Below are 15,077 nucleotides of genomic sequence, written 5' to 3'. Positions count from 1 at the left end.
CCTTTCTGCTGCAGGCAGCGGTCAGGGCTGCTGGAGAGCGGGGCTGTCTGCAGTCATGGTCACAGATAGGGCCCTGCAGCTCAGCCGACCTCACAGACGTGGCACAGTCAGGTCCCAGCCCTGTGGAGCTCAGAGCCCAGTGCCAGCCCCATGCCAGCAGGGACAGCCTGCTCTGCACAGGAAAAGCCAGGTAACGCTGGGCTGGGATAAATTGTGAGCTGGCACAGCACTCGCTGAATGTGAGCAGATGCTGCAGATGTCCAAGGAGCAAGTTGTGCACATGGACACTGCTGTACGACCAGCAGCTCAGAAAATAAAACCATATTCCAGGATGGGCTTTGGGGTCAGGCAGCGGTGGCCGGAGGCAGGTCAGCATGTGCCACTGCACAGAGCAGCTGCAGTGATTCTGCTCTGACCTTGAAATGTGCTGTGAGAAAGGCTGTTTCCAGGGTGACCAGAACCAACAGTGCCCAGGAGCTCCAGCAGCACGGCACGCCATGCTGTGCTGCGCCGTGCTGTGCTGCCCACTGCTGCGCTTGATGCGTTGTGACGTTGTTGTCTTCCTTGATTGTGACCACCAAGGCATTGCTCAACCATGGGAAGGCAAGTCAGGAACTTCCTTATGAAGTGGAAACAACTTACTTGTATCTTGCAGGTGACCACAGTATCACCTTGGGGCCAGAAGGCACTGCTTGGCAGAGGAGGGGGTTCCAATGAGGCTGCTGGGCTAAGCTGCAGCTGGAGCACATGCAGCAGTGCCGAGGGGTGAAGCTTTGCAGTCTGCCCAAGGCTGCAGGCACCCTGGGAGCATCACAGTGTGCTGAGGCACAGCTCCGTGAGTGCCCATGCATGAGCTGCTGTGTCTGAGGGCCGCGCTCGAGGGGTAGCGTTAGAATGGTGCCCTTCCATAGAGCTGCACAGAGCCCTGGGTGCCTCACTAGCCCCTGAAGCGGGGACAGGGAGAGAGGCTGCAAGCACAGGGATGGCTGAAAAGGCTTTGCTGGGTCAAACCCCTGAGGGGTCTGGGCTGAGGACAGGGTCCACAAGGGCAGTGCACTGCAGCCTGGCCCAGCCAAAAAAGATCCCTGGGGTCCTGCAGGCCAAATCCTGCAGAGAAAGGCCTTGGTGCACGACTGTCAGCAGAGGCAGCGGGGCTGGGGGCTGACAGCCGCAGCGAGGCTGCGTGACACGGTTGGCCCCGAATATGGCAAACTGGCAGGGAGGGGAGGAAGCGCAGGAAATCTCGCAATGGCTGTATGGTCAGTGCAGGGTTTCCTGTTCCTCTCTGGGTGCCGGAGCTGCGTCAGGTCAGTTGCACCAGCCCCAGCCCCAGGAACACACCAGCACCAGCGCTGCAGCGGGGACCTGGCGGCACACGCAGGTTGGAGGCACCGTGACCAGCAACACGCTGACGGGATGGGGACCCCTCTGTAGGGCTGGGGGGGTTATTGCCCCGTTCCTCTATTGGGTGGTGGTCTGTGCTGGGACATCTTGTAATGCGTGGAGCAGCACCCTCCCGCTGCTGGCTGCTCCACTGCTGCATGGCTGGGCACCCCAGGGCCATGTGCAGGGACACCTCCAGGCTTGGCGCTTTCCCCCAAAGCTCGACGCACTGTTCCCCTCACTGCCTGGCTGTCCCTGACATAGGCACAGGGGTGACTCCGTGATAGGGCAAGGTGGGGTCAGAGCTGCTGGAGCCGTGTGGGGCCAGGGTTCCTGGCTGTGGCGGGGGCACCGTGCCTCTGCCCTTGGTCACATGGCAGAGTGATGCAGGTTTTTGACCCCATGCTTCCTTGCTTCTTTCTCCCTGGCACTGTCCCTGTGGCAGCCCACGTTCCACTCTGGGTGCAAGCAGCCCTCCCAGATGCTTTGAATGTGTTTTGCAAGGCAGATTGTGCAGGGCACACTCTGCCCTTGGCAACGCAGCCCCAGGGCTGGCCAGGGCGCAGCTGTGGGGGGGGCACGGGAGGCAAAAAGGCCCTGGCCACAGCTGAGCACCACGCGGGCTTCAGAGCCACGGCTCAGGCTGCCCAACTGCTCTGCAGCCCCATCCCACCAGTGCCATGGGCTTCGGGCCGGAGCTGTGGTGCCCAAAGGGGCACAGTGCACTGCTGCAGCTGCAGGACAGCGAGCTGCGCCTCCTGGAGCTGATGAAGAAGTGGATGTCACAGCGTGCCAAGAGCGACCGGGAGTACGCGGGGATGCTGCACCACATGTTCTCTCAGCTGGAGAAACAGGAGGGCCTGGGGCAGCTCCGTGCCACCGACCACAGCAGCCGGATCGGGGAGGTGGGGACAATTCAGTGCACCCCCAGACCCGGCACAAGCGGATGGCCAGCCCCACGCTGTGCTGACACCCCGTCCCGCAGTCGTGGTGGATCCTGGCAAGCCAGACAGAGACACTGAGCCAGACGCTGCGGCGGCACGCAGAGGAGCTGGCAGCAGGGCCGCTGGCCAAGCTGAGCATGCTGATCCGTGACAAGCAGCAGCTTCGCAAGGCCTTTAGTGAGCAGTGGCAGCAGCTCAGCCAAGAGTATGCCCGGGTAGGGCCCTATGGGCAGTGGGGGTCTCGACCCTCAGCCTGAACCAGCCCTGCTGATGGTACCTCCTCTGCAGACCACGCAGCAGGAAATGGAGAAGCTGAAGGCACAGTACCGCAGCCTGGTGCGTGACAGCACCCAGGCCAGGCGCAAGTACCAGGAGGCCAGCAAAGGTAGGTGCCAGCCCCATCCCCACGCACCTCCTGCCGTGCCCTGCCGTGTCCCCTACCGGCTCCCCTTGAGCCCCACCAGCGTGCTGAGGACATCCAGACCCCCCGCAGCCCTAGGGGGCCCACGGCACAGCCCTGGGGATGCAGTGGGAGTGCTGAGGGGTGGGTGTCCCCCACGGCAACTCCCTGCAGACAAGGAGCGGGAAAAGGCGAAGGAAAAGTACGTGCGCAGCCTCTGGAAGCTCTATGCCATGCACAACCAGTACGTGCTGGCTGTACAGGCGGCCGCGTTGCACCACCAGCACCACTACCAGCGTGCGCTGCCCACCCTGCACGAGTCCCTCTACAGCCTGCAGCAGGAGATGGTCCTTGTTCTGTAAGAGCACCCCGCTGCTCCACCCCAGCAATCCCTCTCTTCCTGCACCCTTTTTGCCCTCAAGAACTGGAGGTGTTCCCTCCCCCTCCTGGCCTCAGGCGCTGTCCTCATTGCCTACCCCATTCATGCCTTTCCCTGGCACCGAAGCCATCACAGATGGGGTCAGAGCTACGTGGCCGGGGCTGGGCGCACCCCAGGAGCAGCCATCCCAGGCAGTGGGAGGCCAAGGGGCTCGGGAGGGTGGCAGCTCCCAGCATGTGCATCCCTGCAGGAAGGAGATTCTTGGGGAGTACTATAGCATCAGCAGCCTGGTGCAGGAGGACGTGCTGGCCATCCACCAGGAGGTTGCCCACGCCATCGAGATGATCGACCCCACCACTGAGTACAGCAGCTTTGTTCAGTGCCACAGGTACGGCGGCATGGCTGTGAGCAAGGTGCAGCACAGTGTCACTGGGTGGACGCAGCAGAGTAAGCATCGGTGCTGCACCGGGTCCTGCAGGTATGACTCTGAGGTACCGCCGGCAGTGGCCTTTGATGAGAGCTTGCTGGAGGAGACAGAGGGCCTGGAGCCAGGGGAGCTGCAGCTGAATGAGCTGACCATTGAGAGCGTGCAGCACTCGTGAGTGTGGCTGGGACACGGGCATTGGGGGTGGCAGGCACGTGGCTCAGCACCCATTCAGCACCCATGTCCTTGCAGCCTGACATCCATCGAGGAGGAGCTGTTGGCCAGTAGGGAGGCAGTGAACAGCAAGGAGCAGCGGGTGTGGGAGCTGCAGGCTGAGCTGCAGGGCGAGGAGCTGGCGCTGAGCCCTGGGGAGCGGTGAGGTGCAGTGGGTGGCAGGGCTGGGCTGGGGGCTGGGTGGGCAGGAGGTGAGCCTGCTACATCCCATCCCCAGGGTGCACTTGCTGGGCAAGAGGCAGGGGCTGCAGGAGGCCCAGCAGCAGCTGCAGGGCTGCCTCTGTGCCCAGGCCAAGCTGCAGGCACAGCGGGATATGCTGGCCAACAAGCTGGCGGAGCTGGGCTCAGGGGAACCCCCTGCCGCCTTGCCCCTGCAGGAGGACCAGCAGTCAGTGTCCTCCACGGTGAGTCCCGCCCACGGCCACCAGAACCACAGGGCTGGGGCCAGCTGGGCTCCAGTGGCTCCACACCATGTCCCTCTGGGAGACAGAGCATGTTTTCCCCCAGGATCAGGAGCGCAGTGGGGTGACTGCGCTGGAGACCATCAAGAACCACATCTCGGGCATCTTCGGTTCCAGGTTCTCGGTGAGGCCCTGGGCACCTGCAGCCACTCTGACCCTGCTCTGACGAGCCTCCCAGTCCCTCGGGACCCACTACCCCTCCTCTCCTGCCCTGCAGCCCTGCTTCCGTTGCTCTCCAGCCCCGCTCCCCACACTGCAGCAGCTCCTCTGCCCTGCTGCCCCTTCCCCCTGCACTGCTGCAGGACCCGGGGGCACGGCTGGGCTCACCTCGTCTTCACCCAGCTGCCACCTCCCGTGCCCCTCATCCCGGAGGTGCAGAAGCCGCTGTGCCAGCAGGCCTGGTACCATGGGGCCATCCCACGCTCGGAGGTGCAGGAGCTGCTGAGCTGCAGCGGGGACTTCCTGGTGCGGGAGAGCCAGGGGAAGCAGGAGTATGTGCTCAGTGTGCTGTGGGACGGGCAGCCCCGGCACTTCATCATCCAGGCTGCTGATGTGAGTGACCGTGGCACCGGGGGAGGCCTGGCAGTGGGCAGGTGCTGGAGCTCTGCCCTGGATGTGCAGCCACAGGGGTCAGTGCACGGGATGTGTGCGTGTGGCCGTGACTCCGTGTGTGTCCTTGCATGGACCCAACCTGGAGCATAGAGTGCGAGCCTGCATCGTGCATATGAACACAAGCTTGTGCCATGCGCAAGTGTGCAACCTCATGCATGCACCCAACGCGTTCACACACAACGCGTGTGCAGTTCCCCATGCACGCATTCCACCCCGTGGGCACACAGAGGTGAGGTGACCCCGCAGCCTTCCCTCTCTGCAGAACCTGTACAGGCTGGAGGGTGACGGTTTTCCCACCATCCCGCTGCTCATCGACCACCTGCTGCAGAGCCAGCAGCCCATCACCCGCAAGAGTGGCATCGTCCTGACCAGAGCTGTGCTCAAGGTGAGGGTGGGCAGCGGGAGGCGGCGGAGCCCTGCGCAGAGCACAGCCCCAGCAGCTGCCTCCATCCGCCTGCGTGACAAATCCGCACGAGGGGGAGCTGCAGGGCATGGGGAAATGCTGCCGGAGCTGGGGGCTGCTCACCGACCTCGGGTCTGCTGCCCACAGGACAAGTGGGTGCTCAACCATGAGGACGTGCTGCTGGGGGAGCGCATTGGCCGGGTGAGCTGGGTGCTGGTCCTGGCAGCAGCGCAGCTGTGGGAGCCCATCGGCAGCTCGGCCGACACCTCCGTGTCCCTCGGCAGGGGAACTTTGGGGAGGTGTTCAGCGGCCGCCTGCGTGCTGACAACACCCCCGTGGCAGTGAAATCCTGCCGGGAAACCCTGCCGCCCGAGCTGAAGGCCAAGTTCCTGCAGGAAGCCAGGTCTGTGTGGCTGTCACTGTCCCGGCCCGTCTGTGAGCCCTAAGGACTCGGGGCTGCTCAAACCCACGTGCAGCGCTGCTGTGGCCGAGCGCCGGCTGGGCAGAGTCCCTGGGACGGCCCAGAGGCGGCTGTGCTGGGGGCAGATGGGCCCCCGCCTGCTCGCAGTGCCGTTTGTTGTCCCCGCAGGATCCTCAAGCAGTACAACCATCCCAACATCGTCCGGCTCATCGGCGTCTGCACCCAGAAGCAGCCCATCTACATTGTCATGGAGCTGGTGCAGGGTGAGTCCCGCGGCCTCTGCAGCCCCGGTGTGTGAGTGAGCTCAGCCCGCCGCACCGCCTCACCGCACTGCGCTGCGGCAGCCGCCAACAGCTCCATGCTCTGCGTTGCAGGGGGGGATTTCCTGAGCTTCCTGCGCAGCGAGGGGCCCCACCTGAAGGTGAGGGAGCTGATCAAGATGACAGAGAATGCCGCGGCGGGCATGGAGTACCTGGAGAGCAAGCGCTGCATCCACAGGTGGGCTGGGGGCACAGGAGCTGGGGCCCCATTAATGGGTGCACAGCTGATGACCTCGAGCCCCTCCAGGGACCTGGCTGCCCGCAACTGCCTGGTGACAGAGAAGAACACCCTGAAAATCAGCGATTTCGGGATGTCACGGCAGGAAGAGGATGGTATCTATGCCTCCACGGGGGGCATGAAGCAGATCCCCGTGAAGTGGACTGCCCCTGAGGCTCTGAATTACGGTACGTGGTGGCATGGGCATAGCCTGGGCACAGAGAAGCGGGCGGGCTGTGCTGTGGAATGCCGGAGATTGGGCGGCAGCATCCTGCACCCTCTCGGGGAGGGTGGCCGGGAGAGGGGCTCCGACCGGGCAGCGGTGTGATCGGCCCCCACTGCCCACCACATCCCCAGGCCGGTACAGCTCGGAGAGCGACGTGTGGAGCTTCGGGATCCTGCTGTGGGAGGCCTTCAGCCTGGGCGCCGTGCCCTACGCCAACCTCAGCAACCAGCAGACGCGCGAGGCCATCGAGCAGGGTGAGCGGGGAGCGCGGCCGGGGGACCTCGAGCCGTTCCCGACGGGACCGCGGGACCGGGGCCGCCGTCCGTCCTCCCCGTCCATCCCTGCCGCCCACAGGCGTGCGGCTGGAGCCCCCCGAGCATTGCCCCGAGGACGTGTACCGCCTGATGCAGCGCTGCTGGGAGTACGACCCCCGCAGGCGGCCGAGCTTCGGCGCCGTCCACCAGGACCTCATCGCCATCCGCAAACGGCACCGCTGAGCGGCTGCGCCCGCCCGGGCGGCGGGGCCGGACGCGCGGAGCTCCGCGCCGCGCTCCTGCGGAATAAAAGCCGGCTCTGCAGCACCGCGTCCGTCGTGGGCTCCGCCGGGCGGCGCGGCGCGATCCGGGCTCGTTGCCACCGCTCCGCCCCGAGCTCCGGTGCCGTCGGCGCCGCGTCCCGGCGGGCGGGTGGGCGGAGCGGCGGGCGGGGTTTGGCCCATCGCGGCCGCGGCAGCCGGCGGAGGCCGGGCGCGATGTGAGGACGGGGCCGGGCCGCGGAGCCGCGCAGGGTAAGCGCGGGGCGGAGAGGGGGAACCGCGCCGCACGGCTCCGGCCCGGCACGGCCCCCCGCGGGTCGCCCCCCGCCCTTCCGCTCCGTCCCTGCGCCGGGGCCGCGGGACTCCCGCTCCGCCCGCCCCTTCTCCCGGCTCCGGCCCTGCTGCGGGCCGCACGGCCCCGGCCTCCCCCCGACTCCCCGGCGCAGCCCCCGGCTCCCCCCGCTCCCCGTCCCCCCCCCACCGCGGCTGAGGGCCGGCCCCGAACGGGGGCCGCGTTCTGCCTTCGGCTTGGCGTCAGCCGCTATAAATACCCCGGATCAGACTGAGCGGGACGCAAAGGGCACGGGCGGGGGAGGGGGAGGCGGCACCGCGGGGGTCCCGGGTACGGCGCGGCGGACGCGTCCGGAGCCGAGGCTGCCTCTGCGCCCTCCGCCCGCACCAGGTGTGCCCCGCGGCGCTGCGGGATGAAGCTGAAGAAGCAGGTGACGGTGTGCGGAGCTGCCATCTTCTGCGTGGCCGTCTTCTCCCTCTACCTGATGCTGGACCGCGTGCAGCACGACCCCGCGCGCCACCAGAGCGGGGGGAACTTCCCCCGGGTGAGCGGCTGCGGGGCGGGCGGGGATCGTGCGGGCCGGGAGCCCCGGGGCAGAACGCCGCACTGACCGCAGCGCCCGCGTCCCCAGAGCCAGATCTCGGTGCTGCAGAACCGCATCGAGCAGCTGGAGCAGCTGCTGGAGGAGAACCACGAGATCATCAGCCACATCAAGGACTCGGTGCTGGAGCTGACGGCGCACGCCGACGGGCAGCCCGCACCGCCCCGTCGCGACAACGGCTCCTGGGCGCTGCCCCCCGAGAGCCGCCCCAGCTTCCTCGCCGTCTCCCCGCAGGACTGCCAGTTTGCCCTGGGGGCCAAAGGCGAGAGCCCCGACCTGCAGGTGAGGGCCTTGGGAGGGCTCCGCAGCGCTCCGTGCGGGGAGAGAGGAGCCCGGCGGCTGCACGCTGCTGGGGGCTGTGGTCCATCCCGAGCTCTCTTCCCCGGCAGATGCTGGCCGTTTACTCCCTGCTGCCATTTGACAACCAGGACGGTGGTGTTTGGAAGCAGGGCTTCGACATCACCTACGAGCCCAATGAGTGGGACGCTGAGCCCCTGCAGGTGTTCGTGGTGCCGCACTCCCACAATGACCCCGGTGAGGAGTGGGGCGAAAGCAGACGGAGGGGAGGAGCCATCCCAACTCCTGCTGTGCCCGATAGGCCCCTGTGACCACCCCCTTGTGCTGGCAGGCTGGATCAAGACCTTTGACAAGTACTACTATGACCAGACGCAGCACATCCTCAACAGCATGGTGCTGAAGATGCAGGAGGACCCGCGCCGACGCTTCATCTGGTCTGAGATCTCCTTCTTCTCCAAGTGGTGGGATAACATCAGTGCCCAGAAGCGGGCTGCAGTGCGGAGGTAGGGCCCACACTGCCTGTCCGTGTCCTGAGGAGGGCTCTGCCATGGCTCACTGCACTGCTGACCGTGTCCCCGGGTGCCCTTTGCAGGCTGGTGGGAAATGGGCAGCTGGAGATGGTGACAGGTGGCTGGGTGATGCCCGACGAGGCGAATTCCCACTACTTTGCCATGATCGACCAGCTAATTGAGGGGCACCAGTGGCTGGAGAAGAACATTGGTGAGAGCTGAGCGGGACGCAGGGCCGGAGGAGTGGGGTGCTGGGGGGACTGCCTGTGAGGGGTGCTGATGGTCCCTGTTCCCTAGGTGTGACACCGCGCTCGGGCTGGGCTGTCGACCCCTTTGGGTACAGCTCCACCATGCCCTACCTGTTGAAGCGCTCCAACCTGACAGGCATGGTCATCCAGCGTGTGCACTATGCCATCAAGAAGCACTTTGCTGCCACCCAGAACCTGGAATTCATGTGGAGACAGACGTGGGGTGAGGGGCTGCTGGGGAGGTGGCTGGGGTGGGGGGACCTGCAGGAGTGGTGGCAGCTGGGAAAAGCTGCTGACCGCTGTCCCACATGGCTGGGGAGTGGAGTGCGGGGCAGCGGGGGCTCTGCTGTTCAGTGGTTTTGCTCTGTGGAACGGCCCCATGGTGACACCTGAATGAGCCATTGGCAGATCTGCTGTGCCCCCACTCTCTGTGTGTTCCGGGTCCTCTGCTAGGAGACAGCAGAGGGAGAGCCATTGCTGATGCTTGTCTGCCCTTGGTCCTGCAGACCCGGACTCCAGCACTGACATCTTCTGCCACATGATGCCGTTCTACAGCTACGATGTGCCCCACACCTGCGGGCCAGACCCCAAAATCTGCTGCCAGTTTGACTTTAAGCGCCTACCGGGTGGCCGCATCAACTGTCCCTGGAAGGTGCCGCCCCGCGCCATCACTGAGGCCAACGTGGCGGAGCGGTGAGTGCTGTGAGTGCAGGGCTGAGCAGCACTGAGCCGCACCTCCTGCCGGCGGCCAGCCTCATGCCCTGACCCCACGGCAGAGCTCAGCTCCTGCTGGACCAGTACCGCAAGAAGTCCAAGCTGTACCGCAGCAAAGTGCTGCTGGTGCCCCTGGGAGACGATTTCCGCTATGACAAACCGCAGGAGTGGGACGCTCAGTTCCTCAACTACCAGCGCATCTTCGACTTCCTCAACGCCCAGCCCCAGCTCCACGTGCAGGCAGGTGCAGGAGGGCCGGGCAGAGCTGGGGGCGGTGTGGTGAGGAATGCAGGCGGGGGTGGGCAGCGGGAGGAGCCCCCGCAGCTCTGCATCACGCTCAGAGCTGTGCGCCATCCCGCAGGCGCAGTTTGGGACGCTGTCTGACTACTTCGATGCCCTGTACAAGAAGACGGGCATCGTGCCGGGGATGAGGCCGCCCGGGTTCCCTGTGCTGAGTGGGGATTTCTTCTCCTACGCGGACCGGGAGGACCACTACTGGACTGGCTACTACACCTCCCGGCCCTTCTACAAGAGTCTGGACCGCGTGCTGGAGGCACACCTCCGGTGAGGGGCCGCAGGGGGTTGGGGGGGGCCGGTACCAGGGCAGGGCTGGGGGTGACGCTGTCTCTGCGCAGGGGGGCAGAGCTCCTGTTCAGTCTGGCATTGGCCCACGCACGCCGCGCCGGCGCCGACAGCCGTTATCCGCTGTCCGACTACAGCCTACTGAGCAGCGCCCGCCGCAACCTGGGGCTCTTCCAGCACCACGACGCCATCACCGGCACCGCCAAGGAGGCCGTGGTGGTTGACTATGGAGTGCGGTGCGTGTGGGTGGCAGGGCACGGCCCCAGGGTCTGTCTTGGGCAGGGGCCAGTGGACGTGGGGTTGGGTGAGGGAATGGGAGCGGAAATGGGTGTGGGAATGGGTGTGGGAATGGGTATAGGGGCCCGCAGATTGTGGCTCACTCTGCACAGTGCTATGCCCCAGGCTGCTGCATTCCCTCACCAACTTGAAGCGTGTAATCATCAATGCTGCACATTACCTGGTGCTGGGGGACAAGGACACGTACCGCTATGACCCTGCCACACCTTTCCTCAGTGCGGTGAGCTGCACTGCCTGCCTGATGTGGGCTGGGGGCTCTGGGGCGGTGTCACATCCCTGAGCCAGGCTGGGCTCACAGGGACAGCCTGGCTGTGACTCACACCTCTCCTCAGGATGACACGCGCCTCAATCAGGACTCGCTCCCAGAAAGAACGGTTGTCAAACTGGATGCCTCGCCACGGTAGGGCTGAGTCTTGCTGCCAAGTTGGGTGTTGTGGTTGGGGTTTATGGGCATATGGCACCGCTGGGTGCTGCAGGGCACGGGGCACACGGGATGCCGTGAGCTGAGCGTGGCCATCCCCGTGCAACCCCACCCCACAGATTCCTGGTGGTGTTCAACCCACTGGAGCAGGAACGCCTGAGCCTGGTGCCTCTGCTGGTGAACTCTCCACATGTGCGTGTGCTGTCTGAGGACGGGCAGCCGCTGCCTGCCCAGCTCTCTGCACACTGGAGCTCTGCCACCGATGCGGTGCCTGACGTCTACCGGGTAGGGGGGCCCCCGCTGCCCACTGCTGCCACGAGGCCCTGCCCTGCCGGCAGCAGCACTCGAGTGCCTTCCATGGAGCTGCTGGCTCAGGGCTCCTGCCGCCCGCAGCTCTCCATCCTCGCCCGCCTGCCTGCGCTGGGGCTGCGTGTGCTGCAGCTGCAGAAGTCCTTTGACGGCCACACCACGCTGCAGTCCTCTGTGCGTCTGTACCTGCACGGCCGGGACGTGATTGTGCGCACGCAGGAGGCTGTCCCCGTGCAGGTCTTCCCGGCCGCCCCTGATGACTTCTGCCTGGAGAGCCAGCACCTGCGTAGCTGCTTCTCGGGGAGCTCAGGCCTGCTGCAGGTGGGGGCAGGTCCAGGGATTGAAGGAGGGTCGGTGCCTCAGCGCTGCCTCATGTGAGGGCAGCTCATTGCTGTGCACCTTCACCCTGCAGAGCCTCCGCTGCGCTGGGGAGGAGCGGGAGCAGCGGGTGAGCACTGAGTTCTTCATCTACGGCACCCGGCCTTCCAAGGACAAAAGCGGAGCCTATCTCTTCCTGCCTGACGGCGAGGCCAAGGTACGGGGCTCCCTGGGGAGCGTGGCTGGCAGTCGTGCCCACGGCCATGAGATAGTCCTGGAGCAGCAGACTCAGCGCAGCCCTCCTTCCCCACAGCCCTACACCCCCAAGGACCCCCCCATTGTGCGAGTGACGGAAGGTCCGCTCTTCTCTGAGGTCTCCAGCTACTACCAGCATGTCCAGACCGTGGTGCGACTCTACAATGTGCCAGGTGAGATGATGTGAGGCTGTGCGGGGAGGTCCGGGCCGTGGGGTGATTCTGCCCACAGGACCCACCCTCGCTGCTGCCCGCAGGGGTGGAGGGGCTGTCCCTGGACGTGTCATGCCTGGTGGACATCCGTGACCATGTCAACAAGGAGCTGGCCATGCGCTTCAGCACCAACATCGAGAGCGACGACACCTTCTTCACAGACCTCAACGGCTTCCAGGTGTGCCAGCAGGCTGGGAAGGGATGGAGCTGCCCACGGGGACGGTGCTCTGCTGCTGAGCCCCCTGACCCCGTCCCTCGGCAGATCCAGCCCCGCAGGTACCGGCAGAAGCTGCCGCTGCAGGCCAACTTCTACCCCATGCCTGCCATGGCCTACATCCAGGACACGCAGAGCCGCCTGACGCTGCACACGGCCCAGGCCCTGGGGGTCTCCAGCCTGGGCAGTGGTGAGGCAGGGCTGTGGGGCTGTTGGGGCCATGCAGGGCGGCCGGCCGGTGCTGACCGGAGCGTGGGCTCTTTGCAGGCCAGCTGGAGGTGATCCTGGACCGGCGCCTCATGCAAGATGACAACCGAGGCCTGGGCCAAGGGCTGAAAGACAACAAGCGGACCTGCAACCGGTTCCGCCTCCTCCTGGAGCGCCGCAGCAGCGCCAGCAAGGTGCATGGGCAGGGTGTGGGGGTCGGGCAGTGTTGCTCAGAGCCCACGGTGGTGTGGAAGGCACGGCGTGTGGATGGCTGCAGGGGATGCGGCCGTGCCCAGGCTGTGTGTGGGGGGGGCGGGATGGCTGTCCTGCTGCGGGGACATGCTGTCATCACACTGCTCATCATGGTGTTCTCGTCCTGTCACCTCGTTGCTCTCCATCCTTGCACCCTTTCACCCGTTCAGAGCTCCGGCTTCTTTTCCAAACTGGCCTCCGTGCTTAAAGCCTTGGGCTTCCCTGGCGCCAGGACCGGCAGCCCTGAGGTAACGGCCGGCCCGGCCTCGCCGTTGCCCCCAGTCTCGTGCACTAGCTGCTAGCCACTAGCCTAGCCGGGCCCGTAGCGGTTTGTAGTCCGACCATCAGGCTGCACGGTGTGCGGCCGTTTGGGTGACAAGGAGGGAGAGGCTGTGCGTGGCGGGGGGTCCGGGTGCCCGGTGCCGGTTCTCTGAGGAGCTGGAGGTCCCGTGGCCCCGGCGCTGCAGCTGCACTGTCGGTGCTGACTTTGCTTTTTTCAGGTACAGGACGGCCGCCCGGTCAGCTTCCCCTCGCTGCTGAGCCACCTCACCTCCATGCATCTGAATGCCGAGGCCCTGGTCCTGCCGGTGGCTCAGCAGCCAGCCCTGCCGGCCCTGCGCTCCTTCGCACCCCTCTCCACCACCCTCCCCTGTGACTTCCACATCCTCAACCTGCGGACGCTGCAGGCAGAGGTGAGTCGTGGCCCTGTGCTGCGTGAGGATGGGTGACCCTGGGGGTGTTGCTGCCCATGTCGTGCCTTTCCCCTGCTCCTGCAGGACGACTCGCTGCCCTCGGCTGAGGCGGCCCTGATTCTGCACCGCAAAGGCTTTGACTGCAGTTTGGAGGCCAAGAATCTGGGATTTAACTGCACCACCAGCCAGGGCCAGGTAGGAGATGCACTGAGGCGCTCTGCTGTGCTTGCCGCAAGCATGCTGTTCTCCAGCCAAGCCAGGATAGGGGCAAGAGAGGCCTTCAGACCCCTAGCACCAACGTCCCAGAACTGGTGGCTGTTCAGAGGTCCCACGCTGCAGCACCCAGCCAGCTCTGCCCCTTGCCCAGGCAAAACTGCAGGATGCACAGCAGGGGTCTGGAGCCTTGTATGGGCACTATATTCCGCAATGAGAAAGGGCAGAGCCCTGGCAGGGTCAACATGGTGCCCTGGGTGCTGAGAGGATGGGCAGCTGCTGGTAGGCAGGATGTGGGGCTGCCCCGTCCTGCTCATCATCAGCACCCCACTCGTCTCTCCATAGCTGGCTCTGGGCAGCCTGTTCCAGGGGCTGGAACTGGGCTCCTTGCAGCCCACCTCGCTGACCCTGATGTACCCGCTGGGCACAGCCTCCAACAGCACCAACATCCAGCTGCATCCCATGGAAATCGCCACTTTCCGCATCCGCCTGGGGTAGTGCCTGTCAGAGTGGGATGGGAGCAGACTGGCTGCACGGCGTGGGAGCAGCAGTGCCAGCACAGCCCACAGAGACCTGGCTACACGGCCCACAGCAGGCGATTGGTGCTCGGCAGGAGGTGCCAGACCTGCAGAGGCTATTGCCTTTTTATTTATTAGTTCTGTGTTCTCAGATTTCAATGAACTGCTGTGGCAGGGCTGCACAGAGGCTACTGGATTCTGGGCACAGAGGGCACAGGCTGGGCACTACTCTGAGCGGAGAAAGGTGACAGTGGGTCAGCGTGATGGACTCTGCCCTGCTGTGTTTGCACAGCTGCCTGGGATGGTGCCCACCTGGAGCCTGGCTACCACAGCACAGCAACACGCAGGTACCAGGGGCCAGGCAGGCACTGTGGACTGGAACCTGAGCTCACCTGGAGCTTGTAGGAAATACGAGTCTGTTTCCAAGAGCCCTGGCCTGCGTCTGGTCTGTGCTTCTCACACCGGTGGGGCTGGTGAGTGGGAGCGGTGCTCTGGGGGGATGGGGCCAGACCTTGCTCCTGCGTACTGGTGGCAGTGCCAAACCCATCTGTTCCACGGGGCCTCCAAGGCTGCAGTAAGCTGCACTGTGTCCTGTTGCTGCGGATGCTGCACGCTGTGTCCCCTCTGGGGCTGATTATTATTGCCAGGGTGCTGGGGGGGAGGGCTGTGGTGCCCTCAAGGAAGGCTGGGCAAGGAGCTGGTGCTGTATGAGCTCCTCATTTTGCACCACACCACTCAGCACACAACCTGCATGGGGTGCAGAGCCATAGGACGAGGGGCTGTTGGGCAGAGCTTAGGGCTCTGGCCACGGGGTGCAGCTGGGGCGATGGCAGGAGGCCGGTCCTGCCCATCCACAAGCACCCAGCAGCGGCTCTGTCAGAGCCCAGCCAGTGGCACGGCTGGCGGGGACCCGGGGGTAGGCTGCCCTGCTGCCCGAGGCTGTGGCACAGCGTGCCCACCACCCTGC

At 65.3% G+C, this 15,077-nt stretch overlaps 2 protein-coding genes across 8 annotated transcripts; both read left to right on the top strand.

Moving 5' to 3' along the window:
* The first annotated feature begins 1,243 nt into the window (after positions 1–1,243).
* On the top strand, positions 1,244–7,002 carry FES (FES proto-oncogene, tyrosine kinase). Of its 5 annotated transcripts, none has more exons than XM_085233946.1 (19): positions 1,244–1,381; positions 2,046–2,288; positions 2,369–2,542; positions 2,616–2,712; positions 2,902–3,085; positions 3,357–3,494; positions 3,585–3,704; positions 3,783–3,905; positions 3,982–4,168; positions 4,272–4,349; positions 4,568–4,777; positions 5,100–5,222; positions 5,388–5,441; positions 5,525–5,643; positions 5,830–5,924; positions 6,036–6,159; positions 6,229–6,386; positions 6,556–6,678; positions 6,779–7,002. In XM_085233946.1, exons 2-19 carry the CDS (start codon positions 2,064–2,066, stop codon positions 6,919–6,921), a joined length of 2,475 nt encoding a protein of 824 aa, XP_085090072.1. In that variant the 5' UTR covers positions 1,244–1,381; positions 2,046–2,063; the 3' UTR covers positions 6,922–7,002. The 5 variants fall into 5 exon arrangements, with proteins under 5 accessions (XP_085090072.1, XP_085090071.1, XP_085090075.1 ...); XM_085233945.1 differs by having other exon boundaries at positions 2,821–3,085; XM_085233949.1 differs by lacking the exon at positions 1,244–1,381 and having other exon boundaries at positions 2,028–2,288.
* A 92-nt stretch (positions 7,003–7,094) lies between these two features.
* On the top strand, positions 7,095–14,231 carry MAN2A2 (mannosidase alpha class 2A member 2). 3 transcript variants are annotated; one of them, XM_085233941.1, is made up of 23 exons: positions 7,096–7,211; positions 7,642–7,795; positions 7,883–8,134; positions 8,242–8,386; positions 8,481–8,652; positions 8,742–8,869; positions 8,956–9,129; positions 9,413–9,599; positions 9,683–9,860; positions 9,982–10,184; positions 10,256–10,438; positions 10,605–10,719; positions 10,832–10,899; positions 11,040–11,205; positions 11,314–11,550; positions 11,642–11,764; positions 11,861–11,975; positions 12,059–12,192; positions 12,277–12,418; positions 12,496–12,629; positions 13,188–13,379; positions 13,464–13,574; positions 13,938–14,231. In XM_085233941.1, the coding sequence occupies exons 2-23, from the start codon at positions 7,664–7,666 to the stop codon at positions 14,088–14,090; spliced, it is 3,444 nt and encodes a 1,147-aa protein (XP_085090067.1). In that variant the 5' UTR covers positions 7,096–7,211; positions 7,642–7,663; the 3' UTR covers positions 14,091–14,231. The 3 variants fall into 3 exon arrangements, with proteins under 3 accessions (XP_085090069.1, XP_085090067.1, XP_085090070.1); XM_085233944.1 differs by lacking the exon at positions 7,096–7,211 and adding an exon at positions 12,858–12,935 and having other exon boundaries at positions 7,233–7,795; XM_085233943.1 differs by lacking the exons at positions 13,464–13,574; positions 13,938–14,231 and having other exon boundaries at positions 7,095–7,211; positions 12,858–13,219.
* The last annotated feature ends 846 nt before the right edge of the window (positions 14,232–15,077 follow it).

The sequence above is a fragment of the Meleagris gallopavo genome, chromosome 12, assembly GCF_905368555.1.
Source record: "Meleagris gallopavo chromosome 12, MGAL_WU_HG_1.1, whole genome shotgun sequence".
Classification (NCBI taxonomy): Eukaryota; Metazoa; Chordata; class Aves; order Galliformes; family Phasianidae; genus Meleagris; species Meleagris gallopavo.
The sequence above is the reverse complement of the archived record's forward strand: the minus strand, read 5'-3'. Positions and strand labels throughout refer to the sequence as shown.

Excerpts from the sequence above, each read along its gene's own strand:
- FES (XM_085233945.1), top strand. The coding sequence starts at position 2,064 with ATGGGCTTCGGGCCGGAGCTGTGGTGCCCAAAGGGGCACAGTGCACTG. Across the intron at positions 2,713-2,820 it reads GTACCAGGAGGCCAGCAAAG|CCCTAGGGGGCCCACGGCAC; the intron begins GTAGGTGCCAGC and ends GACCCCCCGCAG. Across the intron at positions 5,223-5,387 it reads TGACCAGAGCTGTGCTCAAG|GACAAGTGGGTGCTCAACCA; the intron begins GTGAGGGTGGGC and ends TGCTGCCCACAG.
- MAN2A2 (XM_085233944.1), top strand. The coding sequence starts at position 7,664 with ATGAAGCTGAAGAAGCAGGTGACGGTGTGCGGAGCTGCCATCTTCTGC. Across the intron at positions 11,976-12,058 it reads GCGACTCTACAATGTGCCAG|GGGTGGAGGGGCTGTCCCTG; the intron begins GTGAGATGATGT and ends TGCTGCCCGCAG. Across the intron at positions 12,419-12,495 it reads GGTCTCCAGCCTGGGCAGTG|GCCAGCTGGAGGTGATCCTG; the intron begins GTGAGGCAGGGC and ends GGCTCTTTGCAG.